At 46.5% G+C, this 18,183-nt stretch overlaps 1 protein-coding gene across 1 annotated transcript in view; it reads left to right on the top strand.

The window, feature by feature from the left end:
* The window catches only part of SYT6 (synaptotagmin 6), a 65,304-nt gene extending 50,789 nt beyond the window's left edge, over positions 1 to 14,515 (top strand). Inside the window, exons 4-7 of the mRNA XM_050778917.1 lie at positions 389 to 509; positions 4,849 to 5,020; positions 6,241 to 6,391; positions 11,698 to 14,515. Of these exons, the coding sequence (XP_050634874.1) occupies positions 389 to 509; positions 4,849 to 5,020; positions 6,241 to 6,391; positions 11,698 to 11,769 (516 nt within the window). The 3' untranslated portion in view covers positions 11,770 to 14,515. The remainder of the gene's footprint in view (positions 1 to 388; positions 510 to 4,848; positions 5,021 to 6,240; positions 6,392 to 11,697) is intronic.
* Positions 14,516 to 18,183: the final 3,668 nt, after the last annotated feature.

The following is an 18,183-nucleotide window of genomic DNA, read 5'->3' as shown; positions in this document are numbered from 1 at the left end:
AGTCAAGGGGGTCAGTGACTGAGAAGGGTGAGCTGGAGGAGAACAGGAAGAGGCCATAAAGGGGCTGGTGGTTGGAGGCTGAAGCCAAGGGGCACACAGAGAGCAAGCCAGGCCAAAGGCAGAATGGCAAGGACCAGGGTCAGAATGTGGTTGACATTGAGAGGGAATGTTGGAAGGGGCAAATTGTACTGAAGAGGCAATATTGTTTCCATTGCCTTTTATACCCGGTTACTCGCAGCAAGGAGGCCAGTCCCTTAGTCTTAAAAACAGAGCACTGTGTCTCCAAGAGCCTCCTCCTGACCCCAGAGAGCCCCAACAGATGCTGCACAGGACATGAGGCCCGTGGTCTGCAAGCCCCTCATCTGCCCTCTTGTCTGCTTCTTTGCAGGAAAGCGTGGACTTGGGAGAGATCATGTTCTCCCTTTGCTACCTGCCCACAGCAGGCAGGCTCACCCTCACGGTGATTAAGTGTCGGAACCTCAAGGCGATGGACATCACAGGCTATTCAGGTACTTCTCTTAACCCGAGTGGCCTGCCAGCAGCCCAGACATTAGGATTTGGAAGGGTGTTCAGGGAGAAGGGGAAAGAATTATCAGCATTCTTAGAATAGAAGCACCAGCTCTGGATGCAAACTGCCTGGATTCGAACTCCAGTTCTGCCACGTCTTTGCTGTGTAAATGCTTTGGTTTTCTAGTCTGAAAAGTGGGAATAACAATATCTTATATGGGTTGCTTTCAGGAGAAATGAGTTAATTCATGTAAATGTTCAGAATGGTGTCTTACACGTATAAGCACTCAGTAGATATCATCTATTGCTGTCATTCTTTCTCTTAGAAGAGGGAGATAATAAGAATTAAATATACAGGATTTAAACCTTAAGGATAAGTTTTCTTATTTATATGAGGCCCCAGGACTTCCGGAAGGGTTATGTCAAGTTTGAGCGTGTAAATGTTTGCCGGTCTGTGCAGGCTTATGGCAGCAATTCTGTGCACTGAGCCAAGGAAACAAATCCACTGAAAAGCAAAATGCATTTGTATTTGAGGCTTTACTGCAGGCCTCCTGGCCTCAGCCTCAGCACCAAGAAAGCTGCTAGGTACAGCAGGAACATAGAAATATAGTCCTATTCTAGTGACAGAGGAAATGCTTGTTTGGGGGTGGCTGCACAGCAACCTGCAGGATGGACGTAGTGTCAGAGGTTTGAGTCTTCCCCTACAATTCTGCAAGTTGTGGAAGGAGGTATTTGAGTTTGGAAACAACAGAGGAGTAACTTGAGTCTTGGGAGCCTCCTTCCCTCATCAGCTCAGACTGCTCTGAGGAGTGAAATGGGGTGAAGCCTCTCAGTCTGGGCTGCACTCAGAATTGCAAATGTGGAAAAAAGCTCAGTTTGTTTCCCTAGATCCCCTGCCCTCCTGCTCAAGAGACTCTCGATGATTCAGATTACCAACGTAAAACCACTGAGGAGTTGCTTCTGAACTTAGCTGGGAATATATTAAAGAGTTTTCCTCATATTTGCTTTGTATTCTTTATTTATTTGCTGGAAAACCCCTAAGTTGTGGAAGAAAGTATTTGAGTTTGGAAATAACAGAGGAGTAGCTTGAGTCTTGGGTATAATCAGTTGCTGGAAAGAGGTGATGGCTGAGCCAGAAACACCTGGGCTCAGGTGTAACCTGGTGCAGCTGGAAGAAGAGGAGGTATCAGGCCTTGAAAACTGAAGTTTCAGGATAAGGTGGTCAGGAAACCCTAGAGTAACAAGTGTTTGTTGCAGCTCTGAGTCCCTCAGAGCTTCCCACACACATCAGGACGTAGGGAAGAGATTAACAGACCTCTTCTGGCCTGGGAAAAGCTTAGGCAGCAGCAAGTCAGCTTCCCCTAAAGTACAGCCAATGTAGATTTCATTTTAATACCAAAATAAGTGCATAACAGGGAAGAAAATTCACTGAAGACTCTCAAGGCTGCTGAGGGAAATAGGATTTTGCTGCCTAAGTCCCCACACTCTCTTCTCTGGCGTAATTAAATTGATGTGCTGGAGAGAAAGCCTATGGTGAAGCTGCTGAGGTCATCACAAAAGCTACTCTGAATCAGAGAGTTTGGGGTGTGAGATTTTTTTCATGCTAATTTCTAACCTACCTTTCACAATTGCCCCTCTTTTTGACCTGGGTTTGGAACCTGTTATTAAACCTTGGCTTGATTCTGAAGATCCAGGGGTCCTCTTTTCATTACAGGTTTCTGTCTATTTTGTTCATTGATGTAAGCAAGTATCTGGAACAGTGGATAAAACACAGTAAGCATTCAATAAATAGATATCGAAAGAATGGATGGTTGAATTTACAGCATGAGGAACCTGGTCCAAGGGTGAAGCAGTGGGGGTGTACTGGCTAGGAGCCTCTCGAACTAGATCTCCTGTTCTTGAGGATGAGTTTGAGGTTGCCCTCAGCCCAGACTTATTTGATGTTGAACTAAGCTGGGGAGTGAATGGAGCTTATTAATTGCCTATTCTTGAATTGTGTGGCATTGACGTCTAAAACCCAGGATCTTCTTGTTCTCCATGATCTAAACTAGCCCTGAATCAATTCTCAAAGCCTATCTGCTAGAACCATGACACTAAAAATAGCACAAAATAATAATAAGGACCAGTATGCTACAAAGGGGTGGTGAGTGCATTCTAAATGCTGAATTTTGATGGCTCCCATGACAATGAGGCTGAAATACACTGCTGGTCTTTGTGTCCCCTCCCTCAGCTGCATAGAGCATCATAGGCTGTTAGAGAGGAAAGGACCTCCAAGATCATCTGGGGCCAGCATTCCACTAGAAACCACGGATTTTTGCCCCAGAAAAGCCTAGGGAACGGTCATCTGTCTGCTTGGCTTCATGGATGCTGGTGAAAGTGTGGGTTCCTGCAAGGGAAATATGTACGCTGAATTTTATAAATTTCCTATCAGCCAGGCACAGTGGCTCATGCCTGTAATCCCAGCTACTCAGGAGGCTTAGGTGGAAGAATCACTTAAGCCCAGGAGTTCAAGACCAGACTGGGCAAAACAGCAAGACCCTGTCTCTTAAAAAAAATGCATATGCCTTGTAGGGGTGAACAGAGTTGGGGAAGTTTGCTAAGGCATTTGCTCAGTGGCCCATGGGACAAGTGGCTCTGCCTCTATTTTTCCAAGCCTCACGATATGGAAATCTGCTCTGATGTGGGAATGTATGGAAATAGGTAGAGCAAGGGAATGAGGCAGCACCTGAGCAACCTCAAGTCTGGAGCCACTTTGCAAGGCAAGATACATCCTTATGGATTCTGCAAGCTGCTGTGTTAAAGACAGGTCTTGGGGCTAGCTCTGCCCATCTGTCTACCTGAACCTGAATAATGTCCTGGGGCATATCCACAGAGAATGGAATCTGTGGAAAGCAGAGCCTCATGCCAGTTCTCAAAACTCTTACTTCCTTTATACTGAAAATCCCCGAGAGAGGATCCTTTCAAATGTGTAGTTAGAGAAGCAGGTTGATTAAACACCTCATGGTCTCCCCATCAACCCAACCTCATGTCCCCACAGTTAAGGCATAGCTACTGCTGCCACATGGATTAGTTGGCAGCTCATTTAGGTGTCTACAGAAATGCCTTTCAGGCTTGGGGTTTCTGATCAGGTGTCACAGTTCTTCCTCGTTTCCACCATGGATGTGTGCCTCATCTGAATGATGCCAGGGAGTACAGGGCCCTAATCGGTGCTCAGTGTCCAGGAGATAGAACCACATGCCTATGAATCACAGAGCTGGGAAGCAGCTGCTTGGCTGGCACTTCCTGACAGATTCACAGGAGCCCTGGCTTCTGGGCAACAAGGTGTCTCAGCACATCAGTGTCTCGAAAACTATTATTACCTGTGAGCTGCCCTCCCATTTCTTGAGCTGTGCAGCATAAATAACAATTATGATGGTGACCGAGACACCTGCGCTATGAGATACAATAGGTATCACTTCACTTGAGTGAGTAGAAAATTTCAGGGTAGAAAGATGGCCATGAAATACCCATTCAGAAAACTAAAGAAAACAAAAGGATGGGAGGCACATGGAAGTTCAATAAAAGCATCTCTTTGCAGGATGGAGAGAATCCAAGATCCCACTGAGAAAGGAAATGTCAACCAGCTGCCCTGAGTCTCCCCGGGCCACAGCTCCCTCCTCCTCCACTGCCCAGAAGTGGGCAGGAAACGGCTTCCAGGGAAGCAGAGAGCAGGGCCACTTCCCGCCTTCTAGATGCCAAATGGAAATGAGATTATTGAGACAATGGGACCCAAAATTATGTTCTCAGGTGGGGAGGACATGAACAGCATCGTGATTGTTGCTGTTCATTTCACTCTGACACATTGTGTCTCCTTGGCCATTGTTGAGTCCTATTTTTACCCTGCCCCAAAACTTTTATCCTTTGGTTTATAATTCTGAAAAAACAAAAAAGTCACTCAAGGAAAAGCACTCCTCATAGGTAAAAGAAATAGTGTCATTGTTCAGCCTCATCACCCTTTTGAGTCAGCCAGTGATTGACGAGCTGAGATTTAGGGCTGTGAACTGCATACCTGTCGGCAGGTGCCACGTCTGATTTGGGGCCAGCTTCCCCATTAGTAAAAGTCCATTAGGCGCTCTCCCAAGAGTACTGAGGTAGCTAAAGACTCTGCATTTATTAAGCACAGAGTGTCCTCAGAGACAGGTGTGCTACATAAATACAAGGTGGTTTAATTATTTTAACAACCCACTGATACCATCTGATGAGCAGCAGTAGGTCTAGGGCTTCAGTCCCTTTGCTGCAAATGATGTTTGCAGACATCTGTTAACACACTCCATTCCCTTTCCTCTGTCCCCATTGGCACAGATCCCTATGTCAAAGTGTCCCTGCTTTGTGATGGGCGGAGGCTGAAGAAGAAGAAAACAACCATAAAGAAAAACACACTCAATCCTGTCTACAATGAGGCCATCATCTTTGACATTCCCCCGGAAAACATGGATCAAGTCAGCCTGCTCATCTCAGTCATGGACTATGATCGGTAGGTGGGCGTCCCAGAAGGATGTGATTCCACCCCTCACTCCCACTCCAGCACCAGCACAGAGCTCCTTGACCTTGTGATTCAGGGCTCAGCTTCGGGGTTCAGGCCTCAACTCTATCTGTACCCAAGAAGGGTACAGGAGTTTGAGGAAGATCATGGATTCTCCCTTAGCAAAGGTTCAAAGTTCTTTTCCCAACTGGCCTATTTCCATCAGGGGCGGCTCTATCCATCAGTTTCCCTGAATTCACCCCTTGCTATTCCCATTCTTCCATCTGGCACCAAGTCCTGTTATCTGGCCTTCGAAATGCCCCTCTATCCTCTCTATTTCTGCTGTTGCTACTACTGTCACCCTGGGATGGCTGTGCAGCCTCCTAACTGACCCCTGCCTCCATCGATTCCTGCCCCAATTCGGTCAACATACTAGGCACACATCTTCCTAAATGACAGCTTTCTTCCTGGACCCGCCCTTCTAAAGAACCATCAGTGGCTCCTGTGATCCAGGCTTTTCCCTTGGACTCTCACGGCCTTCCCTCATCTGGAACCAGCATATCCATCCAGTCGGATCTCCCCTCTCTCAGATATTTTTCTTCTCTTCCACACCTCCTGCTTTTCCATCTAGGCTGGCTCAGAAACATTTCTCAACTGCTCCAGCCCCTATAACTCCTTCTCTCCAGTTGTCACTTTAGCTAAAGAAGAAAGAAACCATGCAATAAAGCCTCAATACAGGACTTTTAGCCCAAGTTCTCAGGCATAGTATTGACAAACATACCTAAGGGATAATTGATGTTCTTACCTAGTGAATAAATCACATTCCAGCCACGGGGGTTTTGGAGAAATGGTGCTCAGAGACGGTCGATTTATTTGCAAATACTGATGTCTCAGTGAGGTTGTAATGTGTTGGCAGGGTCAAATAAGTGAAGAGACTTAGACTCTCTCACCTCCCAAACTCAGGCTGTCTGCCCACCATTTCTTGAGATTCCAAACAGGTTTATAACCTTTGCTTATCTGCCTGTGTCCAGTGTCCACTGAAGGGGACTAGGCAAAGGCTTCACTGCCACTGACACCCAGAAGCCCTGCCAAGCATCTGTTTCCAGAGCTCAGAGTTCTGAGTTAGACCCATTGGGCAGAGTCCTACCATGTCCCCCCGCCCACCCGCGCTGGACCTCCTTGTCTGAGGGCATGTCTGGTAGCCAATGCTGGGACTTTTGTTTCTCCCTCAGAGTGGGCCACAATGAGATCATAGGAGTCTGTCGTGTAGGGATCAATGCCGAAGGCCTGGGTAGGGACCACTGGAACGAGATGCTGGCATACCCCCGGAAGCCCATCGCACACTGGCACTCCTTGGTGGAGGTAAAGAAATCCTTCAAAGAGGTGGGTGAGGTCGCCTGGCCCTTGGCATGTTTGCTGCATGGCAGTGTGGGCTGGAGAATGGCAGTCGGCTGCAGTGACACCTTCAGCCTTTTGTGGAAAGGTGGGCATGGGGGCCACATGCTTCTTACCCAGCGTGTAATAGGCCAAAAGGAAACAGAGGAAAAAGGTGGAGGCCACCGACACAAAGCCTCTGGTGTTGGGCATTTTGAAAGCAACACTGAGTTCGTAATGGAAAGCAAGAACTTTGAAGAAGACTTCCCAGCAGAGCACTGTGCCAGGCCTGAAATGCTTTCACAAAGCCCTTGGCCAAGTTGGTCCTTTAGGAGAAAGCCCCAAGCGGGTGAGATCACAGCTTGGCAAGACATTCTACCCCTGTCAGAACAGTAAGTTCCCTGAGGCTCAAGCGAGGCAGTCACTTGGCAGTTTTCACTGCTTGGATGGAGATGCCAAAGAGCAGATTCCTCCTCTTATGAATGTTGGTTCTCGCCCTTGTTGGGGAAGGGAGCATGACCTCAAGGTGTCAGGCTTTCTGGCTAAAGCTGTGGAGCTGGGTTGCGTTGGGTTCTAACAGAGACGTAATGGAGAGAGCACTGGGCTGGGAGTCCCGAGACTTGGGCTCCAATCTTGGCCCCTCCTGACTTACTGTATAATCTTGACCCTGTCACTTCTCCCTCAACTGCAAAGAAAATATCCCTTTGAGTGATATCTGCAAACTTCTCCACCCTCCACTGAATCCCACTGACTTAGGATCCTGTATTCTATCACCCTGGTGGTCCCCAGGCCTGCTTTTTCTCAAATGGATTGGAAGTGTGGGTGACCAAACAAGGCTTAAAACTCACTCACAGTATCTCATGCCTTGGTCTGTATCCTAGAAAGCTGGGTGAATATTCTGTCATCTTAACAGGCTTCAAACCTAACAAGTCTAGAGAGCTGTATAAATTGGAAATTCTACTAATACAAAATAAAGCTTTATCCTTTTCACTGCATGGCCCCTCAGCTTAAAATCGGAGTCACCTTCAAAACAGAGTCATCCCCTCCCCACACTCTATGATGCAGAGAAGTCAGGTCGGCAAACCTAGAGAACCCACCGGCTCCCTGCCCTCTCATGGAGGACAAGCCCATTTCCAGCTGTTTCTGGCAGGGTGAGGTGTCTCAGGAGAGCCTGAGAGCCAAGGGGATTGGACCTGTGGAAACACGGGTGATAGGGACCTCGGTTGGTGAGGGGGCAGGCTAATTGATTCACCTCCCCAGACAGGTGGCATGTGCTCTGTGCAGCTCCTGCCCTGTGACCTTTGAGGCGGCATCAAGGGGTATAAAGAAGCAAAGTTTCTGGCAGTTGAGACCTCATATTTCTATCTTGTGGGTGACTTGATTTTCCCATAGCTGTGGACCTTTAATGAGTGAGGCCAGTCCCTCGGCTCTCAGCTCCCCCAGAGGAGCCCCTGCCCCTCTTTTCCAGAAAGCCCTTTCTGCAGAGTGTGGGTGAGGAACCCACAATACAGGAGGCGTTGCTGGGCAGAACGCTAGACAACCTGCAGACAGCATCCAGCACCTCACTGAAGGCTGTGCTGGTTCAACCCAGGCAGAGGTCATGACAGCCCCATCCACCACACCACTCCTCCTCCCCCGCTTATCATCCTTTGGAGATATTTAAGAATAGAACAAGTCTACTGAACTGTTTAGGGTGGCTTAGTGGGAGGGCATGGAATGAGAGCTAAGAGGTCTCTGGTTGGCTGTAGGGCCTTAGAAAACTCACTGCCCCACTCTGGTCTTGGGGCTCCTTGGTAAAATGAGAGGATAAGCCCTTCCCATCTTTGCTTTTCTAGGAAACTCTGACCCTAAACTATGGCTGGGCCCATGAGCCCCCATCTTGTACTGTGACTGCCTTTCTAATCTTGAGTCTGCAATAACCCATCCCTGTTACCAGGCTGAGCCTGCCTGTGGAAAATGGAAAGTGACAGAGCAGCGGCTACAGCTGGGGGTGGGGTGTTGAGTACCACGGAGGAGCTAGGACTTGGCTCCAGAATCACTCTCCTTCATGATGAATACAACCTAATTAAGCCAAATAATTGATTTCCAAGTCCCTATTTCTTTGAGAACTCCGACTCACTGGTTCAGACTACAAAAGAAAGATAAAGTAGAATCAAGCCCTTGAAAATGAATATTTGATGAGACAGTAAAGGGAAAGTAACAGTATATGGAAAACAAAAAGAGAATAAATTGATATGCTTTGGGTTTACTTTTTGCTTGACCTCGCAGGCCAGGCTCCCAGGAATGCCCCCTCCCCCATGCATGATCCCACCATTTTCTACTCAGCTGATCATTCTCTGTATCAAGAAGCTGAAAATGACACTCGTCTCGGCAACCTGAGATTTCAATAGTTTGCATTTATTTGAAATTGTTGCCGACACATTTAGCGCCCACATTTGAAATATCTTTATTAAAATGCATGCAAACCCCCACAGGGCTGACATTAAGTAAGCACCTCGTGTCCGCTGGTGCGATGCATTGTGCTTGGAGGCAATCCTCCCGCTCATCCTCAGAGCTCACATCCTGCCTTCTTTTCATTCCTGTTCTGGATGTTGAGCAAGAGCTTTGCTCCTGAAACTTGTATCTCCCATTTGTATAATCATAAAGAAATCTCCTCCAGCTGCCGGGAAGATAAATGGCATCATATCTGCAAAGCGCTCTTTATTTATCTTGCACCTTTCTTAAGGGATTTTCAAGTGCTGTGATCGTTTCTTTTTTATTAATGAGAACAGAGGGCATCATACTTGCTCACTTGTTTGGGGCTCAAAATAAGGCTGAGGGGAACAAGTTAACTGAAAAGGTGTCTTTCCCTGCTGGGATTCTTTCATGAATAAAAATTCATTGAGCCATCACAAGTGGCCTTTCCCAGCTGCGGCACCCGCCCCCTTCCCTCTCAGCCCAGAGCCACGTGTCATCATTGTTACCACACACAGGGCTGACCAGCACTCTTCACCAAGGCATTTTATTATGGAGGGCCAGGTTCAGATCATCTGCCAGAGATGTTAAATCTCCATTGGAACGTGACCCATTTCAGAGCAAAAAAAGACCTTACTGGAACACAGGCCTTCTGAAACAACAATCTCCCTGTGTGCTGGGGACAGGTATGCTGCTATTTCAGAGCCACTGTAAGCCTCCTGGAATCATTCACCTTCCCATTGTCCATGAACCCCATCTCCTCCCTTTGTTTATCTTCGTAGGAAAACTCGGACTAGCAGGGGAGCCAGTGTTCCTTCTTCATTTGTTCTGGATAAACAGTTATGCTCCCTGCGACTACTCTTTGGGCTGCTACATAAAGGAAGAAAGACACTCTATGAAGCCCTTTTATGTTTTCTCCTCTGACCTGGCCTATCAGTCAGGTTGTGTAAGTGGCATGCTTACCCAGGGAAGAAGCCAGTGATTATAATGTACCTTTCACCAACAGTAAAGGTTGTAACAGAAAAGTAGAACTCCTAAAATGAAGGTCTGTTAAATGAGAGCATTAGTAATCATCTGTTGTCACCTTCTGGTTAAGAAACACTTGAGTCAGAAGCCACAGTGGGCTCAACAACCAGGCATTTATTTATCTAAAATATTTCACCAGGGAAACCCTCGGTTGTGATTTCATTCAAGTGGATGCTGCAAGCAGAGAGACTGCCACCTGGAGTTAGGAGTAAGTACCTGGTGTGGACCCAAAGACGTTAGGTTGCTTATTACCTTTTGTCTCCTTCTTCCCCTAGTGTGGCCAAATGCTGAGATAGCAGCAGGATGGAGTGGAAACAACACTTAGTTGGGTGTTAGGAGACCTGGTTTCGGGTCCTGGCTCTGCCCCTAGCCAGCTGTGTCTTGACTTCTCTGTCTTCGTTTTCTTATTTGCAAGAACAAGGTTAGACTGGATCAGCTTCCAAGCCTGCCTCCAGCGCTGACATGCTAAGATTGCTTAGGTCTAGGTCACATAATGGTAATCATCAGTATCTGATTGTCTGGCCCTTGGTTAGTCATAAAGATCTTCAGTTGGCCTGCACAGGGAGTCCTAAGAAGCCCACGAAGAACCGAGCCCAGAGAATGGTAACAGAAGCTTTCCTTAGAACTGAAAGCATTAAGGTAGTTTAGTAGGTCTGAATCCTTCCTCAACTTCATGGGTTTCCCATCTACTCCATAGGTGATGCTGGATAGAAAGTGATCTATTCCTCAGGTGGCTCGGCCCTTCTAGAAAAGATTGTATTGAGGGAGAATCACATCCTCCCCTGACCCCAAACCTCCATGTGTGCACAGATGCATAGTTGCAGCTTCTGCTCAGCCCCGTTACTCCACAGTGGAGACCCTCAACACTCATGAGAAGCAGAAGGGGGGGCTGCACTTCCAGGTCAGGAAGGCCATCTTGACCACCTACCTACCTCTTCTCTGGAGCTCTGTCCTGCAGACACCCAGGAGAGTACTGGGTCTCTGCAACCCACTCCAAGGATGGGTGAGCAGTGGACACTGACTCACTTTGAAGTTATTAATATACAGCCCCCAGGCAGGTCCAGAATATTCATGGGGTCAGATCCTTGCTCAGTAAACATTGCTGCGGTTATGACTGCTGCAACAATGACTGGTTAAAGAAGGATCGAATGGCTCAAGTCCAGCCAGCCTCAGCCCTCTCCTTCACTCCATTACGCCTCATTACATGACCCCTTTCACAGAAGGGTTAGAGTCTGGCTGATAGAAGACAGTCTTTGAGCTAGGAGAGCTGGGGAGGAGAAAGGGGTTACAGAAGCCCAGAAGGGTCTGCTCATGCCTCTACCTCTCCACAAGTCAGGTGCAAATGCCCATAGGAAGAATAAAGACCAAAGGAGACAGCTCAAAGCTAAAGCAGTATCAGATTTTTAGCTGTACTATCAGCTCCCAGACAAATTGCTAATAATGCATGACCATCGGTTCTTGGCAGTAAGGACATATTCTGCACACTGCCTCTTTCGCTGCTAACATAATATGATTTTCAGTGTGAAAAATGGCTGAAGCGCACAGAAATGGTCCAGTCAGAGCACCTCATTCACAAACACACACACACACACACACACACACACAGTTAAGAAAGCTTTAATTATCTCTGCAGTAGGTCTTTTTGAAAATCAGGTATTCCAAACCAGAAGCTCTAAGCTGTTTCCCTTATGTTTTTGCATGGCTGACAGCAAAATTCAAGAAAGCTTATGAGAAGCTGGGAAAGGTGAATTCAGTGCATTGGGCCAGTTCAGTTTTGCAAGTTGAAATGTAAATTTATTTAGCAATTAATAACCAGACTTTTCTCCTCTTTACAGTGGCAGGGCCGAGCTGCTAGCTTCGACAGTGAGAGCTCGTGCCCATCTCCGAAGCCACCTCCGACACCATGAGTTGTGCGGCCAAATAACACAAATGGGACTCAGCAATGTTCTCTTTGCACTTGTTCAACCGTCTAAACAGTGTTGTGCAGTCGCAGTGGCGGCAGCAGTGGCAGCCGTCCGTCACTCCAGAGTCTTACCTGCTCCTGTGTAGGTCAAGGCTGAGACACTTGTCTTGTGGTCAGATCTGTCTTAGTCTTTTCTGTCTCCCAAGGTGATGTTTTTGTGGTTTTTCACTTTTTATGGGTCTACTGTTAAGAAAAGAAAAAAAAAAAAAAAAAGAGTAGGAAAAGACAAAGAGTGGAAAGCCCAGAAGTTGGTTCTAGAAAATACAATGTACAGTTTTTTGGAAAGAGGTGGATTGAGTTTCTGAAATGCTGTGTCTCCAGCAAGCTCCACAACCCTGGAAAAGGAGGACGCTCAGTGGGACTGCGGTTGCATTTTCAGTGCCCTGCAGGAATGAGGTGAATCCATGGAAGAGCCTTTATGAGGCGAATTACTAGTCTTTGAAGCTCTTCGCTGGAGGGACAGAAACCACATTGGGACCATCAGTCCCATGTTGAAATCACAAGACCTCTGAGGTGCTTGTGAGCCTTCAGCTGAAGTGCAGGATTCCTTGCTGGTTTTCCCCATGAATTGAAAACGTCTTGATTCTTCATGGGAACTTAGTCACTTTCTTTAGGAATGATTCCGCCGAAACTAAACACGCCATATGTTTTCTGATGCGCCACAGTTAATGATCATATTTGTTTGAAAACAGGATCTTTGTTCTCAGAAATAACCTTCATTGTAAAGTAAGAGAGACACATACGTTCTGGAATGATTTCTGCATTATACATAGCTTTATAATTCCATGAGGTATCAACTCTCTGTTTAAAATGCCTAAACAGATTAAAGAACAACCTAGATTAAATGTTCTTTTCCAGATGGGGAGTTTTGAAATCCAAGTAGCAGTTTGAGTCCATCTTTCCATGAAGAGTATCTTTTTGATTGAAACTGAGTGAGCGTAAGCCTATTTCAGCCCCTTTGGCTCTGGGACAATATTCATCTTAAACTTTAGTTCTATAAATTACTAAGTACTTCAGTGTTGTTTGTTTCAGTGGTTGTGAGGGTTTCTTGTTTCCTTTAGATCTCTACCTTAGGCCAAACTCAATTTAGGAAAAAAAAAATGGTTTGAACGATTCTGTGTTGTAATAGCACATTTCTGTTGAGTTAATAGTGTTCTTCGCACCAACCCCTAAAACCAGGTTGATTTGCTCAATCTCAGTTTGTGCAACCCCAGTAAGCGTGTGGAGGTGAGTTTCTACTTTGGCTTGTGGCAGCACAATGCCGGTTTCCAGAGCTGTGTGTACTACTTGCAAGAGGCAAGTCTGCTGAAGAACCCCTTCTTTTAACAGTGGAAAATCAAGAACAGAAAATCTGTTCACACATCCGTGTCTTATTCTTTATATACGTTACATGGTAGAGGAGCAGCGACCAATAAAGCATCCCTCACTTTAAACCAAGTTGTCAGATTTCTCTGCTGATAGAACTCTGCATAGTGTCTTCTAGCCCTAAAAATGACCAGGTTGGGCATGAGTTAACAGGATATTGTGGCAAAAGGAGTTTTCTGCTTAGAAAAGTAAATGTAGATAAACCTAAACTCCACCCTGTACTGAACCTTAGGCTAGGGACTCATGTGTAAAGATGACTTTTCTCCCCAGATATCTTGTGATTGACAGGCCTTCCTAGTCCGGCAGTCCTGCATTTGGGTGTTCTCTTGAGAGTGAGAAAAAAACCCAAGGTCATGACAAGATTCCTAGCAGGCGAAAAACTTCATTGTGATTCTGACTCTAGACTGACCCCATCAAGATAGTCGTTTCCATCAGTGAACAGATGCTGTAGACCTTGCAATTACAAAGGGACAGCTGAGTTTCCTGGGTCATAAGGAGTCCAGAAATTAGTGTGAGAAGGCCCTTCTGGAAGTGAACTCAAAATGCACGTCCAGCTGTCATCATTAAACCCTTAGGCAGGTGAGGATAACCCATTCTAACCTCTTGGAGAAGGGAGTGTGATCAATGTGAATTGCAATAGTATGGCTCATCTGAGACATTCCTCTTATATCCAAGCAGCTATCTCCCATGAGTGAACATCCCAATGGTTTCAGAAAATCATCTTCTGAATAGATTCTAGCCAGACCCCATACCACCCTGGCCAACTGCAACCGCTGCTGCTCTGGCAGTCTGGGTCAATTCCTACAGGCCTGGGAGCCCACCCCAGGAAGGCTTTTAGCTCCTGCAGCCTCACCCCCAGCACCCTCAAGGTAGACTAGTCTTCAACCTGAATCATGAATGAGACCTGAACATCTGCCAACTTCATTATCTAGCCCAGTATCTCTTCCCTCACAGAGGAGAAAAAAATGAAATACAAAGTCGATCCATTTGTTGGCTTTCTCTGGCCGGAGAAGCCTCTCGGGTTGTTGCTGTGAGCTTTGATAAAGTTGTGATAACAAGGGCCATTTGCACATAGTTTTTAAAAAAATATATGGAAAGTTCCCTTCTCCTTTATTTAGCAGTGTTTCTGGGCTGAAAGATGCCCTCCTCCCCCTCTGCACTTACCCAGGACGTTAATTAATTGCATCGTCATTTAAAATATTATGTTGTTAATTACTGCTTCGTGTCTTCCCACCCCTGTCACAGCCTGGAGTTTTTATTCAATTAAATCTCTGTCTCTTGCCCATTTCTCTTGTCATTTTATGTTCCTGGGGTTTAGCAGTCAGCACACGCACAGGACGTCGCAAAGCTTTTCTTTTCCATCTTTGCTTCACATAGATAACCACTTGCCTTCTAACAGAGGTAGAGCAGAAGGGCTGGTTTGTTCTTTGTTCTGGCCGAGGAATACCTGTGTACCCCATCAGGCTGGAATCCACCTGTGTTTTGTCAGGCTTGTGGCTCGGAGATCATTTGGCACACAGGGCTCCGCTGTTCCCTCAGCTGTTCAGCTCAACAAGCAGCCCCTGCAGATGCTGAAGCTCCCCTAGGGAAGTGGGCCACACACTCACATCTGGGAAGTACGATGCTGTCACCCACTAGCAGAGGAATTCTGCTAACCATTGTAAAACACAATTTGCCAAAGCCATGGGAAAATACTGTTGCAACCTCAAAAAAAAAAAAAAAAAAAAAAAAAAAAAAAAGAACATTCTAATATAATAGAATATCTCTCTGCTCGCCTGCAGCTTTTATTTTAGAGAGCAGTCCGTAGATTGGGGCGTGGAAGGGACCATCCATTCCTGCACGTCTGCATCTAAATGAGGGGTGCTCCACCATGAGAGGCCCAGTGAGCTGAACTGCTGAGAGCAGCACTCTCCTGCCTGAAGACGCAGCCTCCCCTTGCCAGTGGCTTCCCATCAGGTCACCCAGCAGCCAGAAGGATGAGGCAATGTGCTGGTCACATCTAGAGCTGATAAACCAAAGGGGTCATTGTGTCTGTTAGTATGGGCTGGGCTATGCTGCAATTACAACCTGCAGATTACAGTAGCTGAAAACAGCAAAGGCCTATCTCTCATCCATGATAGGCGCCCATCACAGGTCAGTTAGGAGCTTTGCTCATCTATCACAGGTCAGCTAGGAGCTTTTCTCATCGTATTTATTCAGGGGGACTCAGGAGGACAGAGTAACTGAAATCTCAAACACTGCTAGTTGCTACCCATGAGGGAAAAGAGTCCTTGGAAGGGTCTTCTACTGGCCTAAATGCTCTAGTAACACATCACTTTTCTTCACAGTCCATTGCCAGAACTGCTGATAGTGTCTCACAAAACATAAGAGGCTCGAGTTCCCCAGGGAAAGAAGAACTGGAGATACTGAGTTAGCAGCACCTGAGAAGACCACAGTGAATGTAAACAGGCCTGTGGAGGCTAACAGCTACTGAACAATGGATTCAGAAACACTAACACAGGCATCCATGTGTTCTATTCATTGTTGAACGACTTGCCCACAGAAAGCTTTTAGTCTAGTACAATGGCACTGAGTAATGATAGTTCAAGGTAGAAAATGGAAGTGCAGTTACGGAGGTGAAGTAAAAGGCTATAGAGGTCCAAGAAAGAACATCCCAGCTCAGCAGAATGAGTGGCAGCTTCAGGTGCAAAGTGGCTCTGAGCTAGGCGTTGAGGCTGAGTGGGATTTGGAAGTGTAGAAGTTGTGGGGAGGAGGCATATTGCAAACTGAGGGCCCACACAAGTGAAGGTCCAGAGCTGGAATTCCTAGGGCTGCCACTACCCTGAATCTAGGGGAGACAGTGAACCCCCTGAGTTCAAGTGCTACCCTGCTTGCACTGGTCAGCCCAGGCAGAGTGCAGGACTTCTGCCCATGGAGCCCTGCTGTCCCTGGCCCTGAGCCCCACCCCACCAGACTCTAGACCTGGCCCCTGTGTAGCTCTTGCCAACTGCCTCCACTAGGACCTGGACCTGCTGCCCCACCCTCCATTGGTGGCTTGGCAACTGCTCCTCTGACTTTAAGACTCAGTCTAGCAGCCTCATCCCATCCACTTAACCAGCCTTTCCTCCCTGGGCTATTATTTCTCAGCCAGAAGCCATTTGGGACTTCATGATCTGTGTCATGTCCTGCTGTCCTGCAGGGTGAGCCCTATCCAGAGGTCTGATTCCTTAGTAGGGGGAACAGGACCAGCCTCTCCCCAGCTTTCCCTCGGCTGTTCATAGCAGCAAGCCCATGTGGAGAGACTGGAGGTGAAGAGATGGGCAGGCAATTGTGGTTGTCCGCTCAAGAGGGAGTGTAGGGCTGACCCAGACATAGGCAGGGCACCTGTATAACATGTGGTGGTCACAGACAGACGTGGCGGCTCACACCTGTAATCCCAGCACTTTGGGAGGCTGAGGTGGGAGGATTGCTTGAGCCCAGGAGTTTCAGACCAGCCTGGGCAACAGAGCAAGACCCCATCTCTATTTTTTAAAAATTTGATAGTCACAGAGGGAAAATGCAACACCGGTGACAGCTGAGCTCATCTGGAAGACAGAGAGAGGAAAGGGGGTTTCCCAAGTGTTGTATGTTTTTATACCTTGGAAACTAAGTGTTCTATGCCTTCCACAGAAACCAGAAATTCAGCAGAGCAAGAAAAAGTGATGAGTCCAGTTTGGGCCAAACTGAGTTTGAGATGCTGGAGGGATGTCTAGCAGACAGCTGCAGTTCAAGATGCATCCTGGCAGCGAGGTCAGGTGTGAGATGTTAGTTTCTGGAAACCTTACACCACAAAGCGATGTGAAGACAGGAGGCTGACGCTGTTAAGTACAAGTAGACGAGGGAGCCTAAAAAGAGGTTCTTCGGGAACCATCAGCATTTAGACATCAAGGGAAAAGAAAGTGATGTGAATCATCATGGAGAGGTGCCCAAGCAAGGCTGACTGATGCAAATGCTGATGAACAAAAACAGATCAATCAAGGGCTTCCTAAAATGATTCCTCATAACAAGCGAATCCAAGTTGCTTCAGTATAACTCAATTCACGAAAGTCCATTTTCACCCATGTTTGCAGGGCTCAAACTCTTTTTTCGTCTCCCATCAGCTTGGCCCTTGATGTTTCAAAAAGAACTGTGTAAAATACACATAACATAAAATTTACCATTTTTAATTGTATGGTTCAGAGGCATTAAGTACATTTACATTGTTGTGCTAACATCAACACCATCCATCCACAAAGGTCTTTTCATCTTGAAAAACCAAAACTCTACCAATTAAACACTAACACCTCATTCCTTCCTTCCCCCAGCCCCCGGCCACCACCATCCTACTTTCTGTCTTTATGAATTTGACTACTCTAAGTACTTCATATGAGTAGAATACACAGGCTTTTTCTTTTGTGGCTGGCTTATTTCACTTAGCATCATGTCCTCAACAGATGTTGTAGTATATGTCAGAATTTCCTTCTGTTCTAAGGCAAAATAATATTCCATTGTATGGATGTGCCACAAGTTGTTTATCCATTTACTCACCAGTGGCTACTTGGGTGGGTTCTGTGTTTTAGCTATTATGAATGATGCTACTATTGTATGCTATAGGTGTACAAACATCTCTTTGAGACCCTGCTTTCAATTCTTTTACATGTATACCCAGAAACAATTGCTGGACTATACAGCAATTCTGTTTGTAATTTTTTTGAGGAACCACCATACTGTTTTCCATAGCAGCTGCACTATTTTATTACATTCCCATCAGCACTGCACAAGAATTCCAGTTCTCCACATCTTCACTAACCCTGGCTTTTATGATAGTAGCCATCCTAATGGGTGTGAAGTAGTATCTCATTGTGGTTTTGATTTGCATTTTCCTAATGGTTAGTGATGTTGACCATCTTTTCATGTGTTTAATGGCCATTTGTGTGTTTTCTTTGGAAAAAAGTCTACTTAAGTCCTTTGCCCATTTTGAACTGGGTTGTTTTTG

The sequence above is a fragment of the Macaca thibetana genome, chromosome 1 (assembly GCF_024542745.1).
Source record: "Macaca thibetana thibetana isolate TM-01 chromosome 1, ASM2454274v1, whole genome shotgun sequence".
Lineage (NCBI taxonomy): Eukaryota > Metazoa > Chordata > Mammalia > Primates > Cercopithecidae > Macaca > Macaca thibetana.
This window is presented reverse-complemented; position numbering and strand designations above follow the sequence as displayed.